Source organism: Ixodes scapularis, unplaced genomic scaffold (assembly GCF_016920785.2).
Source record: "Ixodes scapularis isolate PalLabHiFi unplaced genomic scaffold, ASM1692078v2 PGA_scaffold3__209_contigs__length_174095766, whole genome shotgun sequence".
Classification (NCBI taxonomy): Eukaryota; Metazoa; Arthropoda; class Arachnida; order Ixodida; family Ixodidae; genus Ixodes; species Ixodes scapularis.
In genome coordinates, this window is record NW_024609868.1 from 22,622,173 (window position 1) to 22,629,914 (window position 7,742).

General features: G+C 48.4%; 1 protein-coding gene across 1 annotated transcript; it reads right to left on the reverse strand.

The window, feature by feature from the left end:
• Positions 1 to 419: 419 nt before the first annotated feature.
• Positions 420 to 1,564, reverse strand: LOC8033768 (innexin shaking-B-like). The gene has a single exon (XM_042292339.1). The coding sequence runs from the start codon at positions 1,562 to 1,564 to the stop codon at positions 464 to 466; it is 1,101 nt and encodes a 366-aa protein (XP_042148273.1). The 3' UTR covers positions 420 to 463.
• Between the last annotated feature and the right edge of the window lie 6,178 nt (positions 1,565 to 7,742).

Consider the following 7,742-nt stretch of genomic DNA (forward strand, 5'->3'; position numbering starts at 1 on the left):
TACGAGCTCATTCTCTCAACTTTTCGGAATGGAAACTCACTAATGGTACATGAAGTTGATGATAAGGCGAACGAAGCAAAGGTAGACAATGCCCCATGAAAGAATGTTTGAACCATGAAACCAGTCTAATCTGAAGTACCTAGAGAAAAAACCAGGCACATAGGAGCCACAAGCAAAAAAATGTCGCGCGGAAGGGGCACCTTTCCAGAGGAACTTTCCCGGCACCATGCAAGGAACGTGTGCATCCAGTATGGGCCACGACGACACAACATGTCCGGCACGTCCGATGCACGCAGAAGCCAGTGAAGCGAAACACGGAGCTCGTGATCCCCTTCTCCGCTGCAGCCTAAAGTGGCGGCCGTTTAATCCTAGGGGTAGGCACCAGGCTCTGTCAGACGTCCTGGTGCGCAGGCACTGGGTGAGAGTTTGGTCGGCCCAGCGCGGTAGGCCGGCACGCGCGTCGTCATGCAGACGACTCCTTGGGCTCGGTGGTCATCCGCTTGGCCATCTCCGCGATGACCTCCTTGAAGATGACAGAATCCACATTCTGGCCCAGCATGTAGATGAGGAACCAGTCACCCAGGGAGCCCCGGCGCACGACGGTATGCAGGTGGTCCAGGTGTACAATCCTGAAGCGGAGGTTGAGGAGGTACACGCGGACGGGCGGGCACGCGGTGACGATGACTCGGAACAGCAGGACCATGCCGGAGACGGCACCCAGCAGGATGAACCAGAACCAGAGAAATATGTAGATCTTTTCGTTAACTATGTTGAGTGGCAGGATGCAGATTGCGTCGTGCGTCTCCCTATTTCCCGACGGGCCGAACTTGTAGAACTGGCACTTGGCTACTCTGGGGAAGACGCGGATCATGGGGTCGATGCGCTCCTCATCATCCTGGTCCAGGAAGCGGATCACGTCCAGGCCGTAGGTGAGGAACTCGCCGTCGAAGAAGCGGTCCATAAGGAACATCTGTCCGACGACATTGACGAAGGCGAGCAGCTCGCAGAAGAAGTACCGCGCCGCGTACCAGTCGTGCTGCTTCAGGCTGGAGACCAGGTAGTCGACCAGAAGCTTCTTCTTTTGTTTTTTCTCGGCATCGCCACACATGCCCACATCCAGGTCCATCATGAGCGCCTGTATCTTCCCGCCTTCCCAGAACTTCCACAACCAGCGCGGCATGTAGAACAGCGTCGCCTGGAAGAACAGCATGAAACACACCCACTGGTAGTACCTGTGGTACTTGTGGTCCCCAGGATTGTGGACGCTGCTGGCCCTCGCGGGCCCGACGCCCGGATAAACGACGGATTCGGCGTCTTTGCGCATAAGACTCGTCACGCTGTACGTCGCGTGAATCCAACAGTAGGTGTTGATGACAGTCTGCGGCATGTCTGCCGATTTAGAGCAGTCGATGGGGTCGCCCACGAACTGCTTTGTAGACACCACGATGCAGAAGGCCAGCAGGATGATGACGGTCGCCGTGTAGTGCAGACGGAAAACCTCGTTGTCGATGTGGACTCGACTGGTCTTGAGCAGCGACTTGAGGCTCCGGATAATGTCTAGCATGGCGTCTTCGGCCTTCTAGCACCGGGAACGTCTTCTAGCTCGACGCCGCCGCCAGGACGGCCGGCCCTCGGGCCGTCTCGTCGACGACTGTTCTTGGCGGCGCTCGCATGGGCCGCATGAGTCCGTGCCGGCCGGCCTAAATATAGGCCTCGTGGGCTCCCCCTCGTGGCTGCGGGACTCCTCGCCGCCACGCCGCGCACTGAGTCTCCGGTGTGGCGCGTGCCCACAACGAGCGAGCGCACCAGCGGCGCTGTTGTGCGGTCTCCGCCGCGCGTGTCAATCAAGTGCGGCCACTTTTCTTCGGGCCCCGCGGCAACGGCCACTTCGCTCTTCCGAGTTGCGGGGGGAGGGAGGAGTGGTCCGTGACGTCACGGTCACGTGAGCGTCGCCTCGCCGCTGGCGCCGCTCTTGCGGAGGGGAAGGGTACGAGGCGGAAAGTCGGTCACACCTGGGGGCGGTTAGGGATCTCGGAACGCCGGGGAACCTGGTCGCACGTGTTTTTCGCGCAAGCCGTCTCGTCTTTGAATTGGGATATTTGAAATCCGGCCCAAGTAGTAACGCTTGTTACAACATATACAAGATTGTAAACGAAACTTTAGGAATTAAATCAATACCTAATTTTTTTAACTATTTTAAGGCGTTGCTAAATGCACGCCAACTAAATAAAGTTTATGAACGCTTGAATCGAATCTAGAAAAAAATATAGTAGCGTGTGGCAGTTTGGTAATCCTTATAAACATTCTGACCGGCCCGTACTCTGTTTCCGCCTTCATTGTTTGACCTTTAGATAGAGCCTCGTGGAATTAACAACAGTCACAAGCCTTTACGTTACTAGTTCGTAGCCTTTAGCGAGAACTCCGTTTCTATTACTTTCGTTATCAGCTTACCTAAAATAAGTTATTAGGCAGTACTAAATTAGGCCCAAATTAAATACTATTGACTCGTCCAGGAGAATCACCTCTAGTACCTCATTTGTTTATAACGCACGCTCGCATTCATAGGTACGGGAGTATGTTCGTACGCGACAGCTTGCCGACAAAAAAGGTTTACGCGGCGATATACTGTATCAAGAGATACGCCAGTCAGACAGTGTCAAAAGTTAATCGTTGAACTAATTATAAAAAAAGGCAAGCGATTTGCGTTTTTGACACTGCTTGATGGGTCCCCTTGGCTCGTAGCGTCGGCTACGTCTGGATTTAAGCCGAAACGAAGCATAATACAAAATCAAACCATTATCAAAAACGCTACGTCCTTTGGCTTCACCGCAAGCAGAGACTGTGTGTGGCGACCCCGACTTCCAGGATGCCTTGCCGATACCAGCGAGAAACTTCGGATGACCATATTTCAGAAACAACAAATCCAGTTAAGTTGCTCGCCACCGTGAAACCGCAGATTCCGGTGGGACCATTAGAGTTAATTAAGAACGAAGAGTGTGCCGTGCAGAATTCCTGGAGGTTGGAAAACCAAGCAAAACACGCATCGCTCTTCGAATTTAATTAATAATAGATATTTCTGACTCTAAAATAAGGGCAGAATACTACGTGCCCATGCTTATGATGACTTATTTTCGATAAGAAAATCCAGCGCACTTTGCCGAGGTAAGCGCATTCACTGGCCAAAAAGCGCGTAATATCTCGCAGGAAGTATCTTTAAATTAACTCCTTTATTCGATTGGCTTCGAAGCATGGGCCCAAGCACTGTCGAACAAAGACTGAGGTGAAATTATTATCGTTTTTGCTCAAAATGTAACGAAAACAAAGCCGTATAACCTAGCTAGAAAAGCGTAGAACTTAGTATAAACTTTCTTTTGCTTGCTTAACGGAGGTTTAAGAAGTGGTAGAAGCGGTGTGTAGCTTTCGTAAGATAAGTAATATGCGGATAAATTGCTTTCAACGAAGTCCTCCTATCCCTAAGACAATGCACTCCACACGCGAACAATATAATACGCTAACGAAGACATGTCATCTGAGCAGAGTGTGCGTGAGACGATTCTCTCCACCGCTTGTGTCCATGGAAGAATAAAACAACAACAAGAAAAGAAAAGAAAAGAAAAAAAAAATTAAAGCATGAAGTTAAGTAGGCCCGATGTTGGCCATTTGTGAGAAGCTCCCCTTTCGGAATTCGCTGGAAATGTGTGCCCGACCGGATCCCATTGAGAAGGCAAACTCGTTTTCTCTTCAGAGCCCGGCCGAAGAAAGGCCCCAGTGGAGAGCGCGATAAAGAGCGCTGGTCCCGCATACAATGCTGCCGATGCGTGCCGCCGAGAGCAAGAGTGGCCCACCGAAACCCGCAGATGCGGTCGAGGACAGCGCGGACGATGTGGGCGCTGACGCATCTACAGTTGTGGTTCGCCCCCGCAGCTCAACCGCTTTTAGGGTTTTGTTGCGAATGGGACACTGAATGACTCTTAGAAGGGCCGCGTGAGGATGGCCCTAGATGTCTCGAGCTTGAATTTCTTTTGGGAGAATTTTTTTGGAGTGGTTCGGGAACAAAATGGGGGCGTGGTGAGGTCATCATACTCTACTTTTATGTACGTCGTTTTGAGGTTAGGGTGTCGGGCGTGCCGATGCGGAGGTCTTGGGTATGCGAATTTTACTACGGCATGCAAATGTGGGGGCGGATCTTCGCGATAAGACGTTACAACCAAATTAATTAAGGCGGTTCAGAATTCACGAGCGTACGTGAGAAACCTACAGATAAATTATGGTAAGTTTATCAATGAGGAAGTCATAATCCTGCTTCGTGCCCCAAGCAATGCCCTATAAAGACCCTCCTCCCACCCCCCACAAACACACACACGCAGCGGCGTAGACCTTCCATTTTACCGGGGGGGGGGGGGGGGGGGGAGGCTGAGATGTTCTCCGGGAGGGGGGGGGGGGATGCTTTTCCGCGCAATTCTTTTTACACAGGCAATTATCAGTATTTTATTTTAGGGGATACATTTTACAGCGTATCTGTATTCCCATGTGTCCCTCGCTGTGTATATTATTTTGTTTACATGCCACTACTAGAAACTCGTTACATGGCACTTAAACAGCGTCTGGGCCATGATCCTTACTGAGACGTTGTTTAAGTGCCATGTAACGAGTTTCTGTTCCTTGATCTGTTCCTTTAAGTGCCATGTTACGAGTTTAAGTGCCATGTAACCATAACGAGTTTCTTTAAGTGCCATGTAACGAGTTTAAGTGCCATGTAACGATCACGAGTTTCTGTTCCTTGTTTAAGTGCCATGTAACTAGTTTCTGTTCCTTGGGTTTCTGGCCCTGTTTTCCCTTGATCTCACCAGGGGGAGCACGAGCCCCGATGCCCCCAGTAGTTTACGCCTATGCACACACTCCCACACACTCATCGGAACACTTCCGATATAGTAATCTAACTTAATACTTTTCAAAAAGTGTCGATTATTTGTTTCTTAATCGCCCTCCACATTGTTTTGGTATTCGCCCTTTTAATTGTCTCCGAGTGTAAATATTAAGGCAACATTATACGAATATATTTTCTATAAGTCAGTACATTCCGAGTTCTGTTTACAACATTGCATAAATATCTATTATTATGAATAAAATAATTGGTATTTTGCGAATTTCGAGGAAAATACGATTTGTCGTATGCTATTTTTATTTCGGAATATAAAATTTAGTAAACTATAAAAGCATGTCTTGCATTATGCACCCGACCAGTAGTTTGTTATTTAAAATTTGTAACAACTCGCCATACTGGTATCCTAGTTATTCTTTGTCAGAAGTGACTACAATGGCACTGGGCGCGATGAATGCAGTCCAGCACTTCAGGATGCCCAATTTCACAATTATTTTTTTTTTTTTCAGCGCAGAAATAATCGGGCACTTTTGGAATTCAGACATAAGCTTTCATATAGACTTTGAAGTCAAAATAACAATGTACGCGGGCTACCCTCTGCATAATTTCATCTTAAATCAACCCCACCTACATCTTCATAAAATGTTAGGTTAAACACGGTGATCGAGACAGAAAAATCTGACTCCCCCGATTTTCAGAATCCTACTATTCTTAAATTCCAAGTCCGTGGTTAATAGCCAGAATACTGGGGGGTTAGGTAAGTAATACATTACAAAGCTCGCGGTTTTCGCTTAGTCATGTTTTCTTGGCATTTGCTTCTTTCTTTTTAGTATATTTTAGTATATGCGTCGTGCTGCGCCAATGCCTGTCTGAGTTCTCAAATGGATCCTTTCGCTCGTTTGTTTGTTAAAGCTGGGCATTGTTCCAAGTGCTGACCCCTTGCTGTGTACTTCATGGGCCGGACTTTAGTTGTTTACTCGTTATTTTTGAAGCTAGTTTTTTTTCCCTTCCTCTCCTGCTGTTTGTTATGATTCTTGTGAGTTTACTATGACGGAAAGATCTGATCCAAAATGGACAATTTAGCTGTGTTTAAGACGCTTCTTCCGCGTTTGTCACCGGTTATCTTCCCTGTGTTGAGTTCAAAATGTTACAAAGAAATTTCAATGTTTCTCTCTCTTTCTCTACACTGGTGAGGCTTTTTTATCAAGCGCGAATGACTAGTTATACCTGTAGAGTTCTATGTTTTCGGTGTTTATTTCTATAGAAATTCGGATTTTTTTTTTCTCCCGGGGTTCAATTTTTTTAGAGATTTTGTGTGTTTTTTTTTGTGTCATTTTAACTGTCGGGCAAAAGAAAATCGGTGTATACCTGGGCTCATGTTGAATAAAATTGGATACGGGAATGAGAATCCTGAATCTTCATGGAAGACAAATACTGATAAGAGAATACAATAAAATATAAAATGTGGTCCCCCCCCCAAAAAAAAAAACAAAAACAACAACAACAACAACAACAACGAAAAACACACACAAAAAAAAATCGCGGATTGAAAAGTTTAGTGAGGGATCTCCTCCGGGTTAACACAAAACAAAATTGCGAATAAAGTCTTTTCTTCTCCTTGAAGAATTCGGTTTATTATTCAAGTACAGCTCCAATTTGAAGTCCCCCCCCCCCCCCCCCTCCCCGATTTTGATAAAACTGTCTTGGATGGCTAATTACCGAAAACACAGTACTTTAGAGTATACTCGAGCTCTAGCGACACCCCACACCCCGGAAGCCTCCTGCTTCATAAACCATTTCCGCGTTGTTCGAGTTGAATCGTTAGATCATCGATACACGCTGATTTCCGATATCCCGCGGAGTGCGCGCGCACTGTGCTTTCGGCTTGCAGCAATTGTTCCTAAAGTGGACGGGGAGCGTGCGATCCTCCAAGACCGGCTCTTCTGCTGTTCAACTGGGTACGTTAATCGAAGGTTCGCGTTACTGTTCTGAGCTCGCCCACCATCGTGCGCTTTAACGTGGCTGCTACTATAGATAGGCTTCGATTGACCCATTTGTCGGAGACACGCGGGGCTCGCCTGACTTGCCGAAAGCGAACGAGGTGGCACCGCCACCAAACAAAGCGAGCGCGGGTCTCTGTCGCGTGGCAGCGACCAGCCGAACGCCCATTGATCCGTACAGGTATATACGGGCTAATGGCACCCTGCCTGCGGTGTCCTCAAGGACAATGAAGCCACGGCTCGGACGCAGCGACGCTGTCCTTGCCCCAGTCGCATGCTGCAGGACGCGCTCTGTTTGCGAGGTGGCGGCTCACTCTGCATACAGAAACACCGAGCGCTCGGTTCGGCTGTCGACAGTGACTTTTATGTAGGCGGAGGGCTGCTCATGTTGTTCCGGGAGCGGGACTTTTTTTGTTGGAAGGGTGCACCTAATTTTGAACGTGCCGTCGGCGTGTCCCACTTCCGGTGTTTGAAGGCAACGCCGTGCAGCCGAACTCTGAGCCTTGATTTATTACTATTTATAAAGTAACAGTCACGGCTTTGTTGCGGGGCGTTTATACATGTTTGATGGATCTAATAAACGATGTGAGTGTGGTAAAAAAAAACCGCACCTGAAAGCCGGGACAAGCAGTCAAGCTGCTCGGGCCTGAAAAACGATTCAGAAATGAAGCTATAGACCAGGGGTGGCCAAGCAGCGGCTCTTCGCGTGTTAAAGCTCGCGGCACCTCCCCCCCCCTCCTTCCAACTCCTCCGCCTCCCTTCCGGTCGCACGAGTACTTCCCAAAAAGAGAAATGAAACGCGTCTTAAATCAAGACAGGTTGCGGTAATAGATTGAAGGTAGTTCGAGTTTCGTTTATTG

Coding starts and splice junctions, on each gene's coding strand:
- LOC8033768 (XM_042292339.1), bottom strand. CDS start 1,564: ATGCTAGACATTATCCGGAGCCTCAAGTCGCTGCTCAAGACCAGTCGA.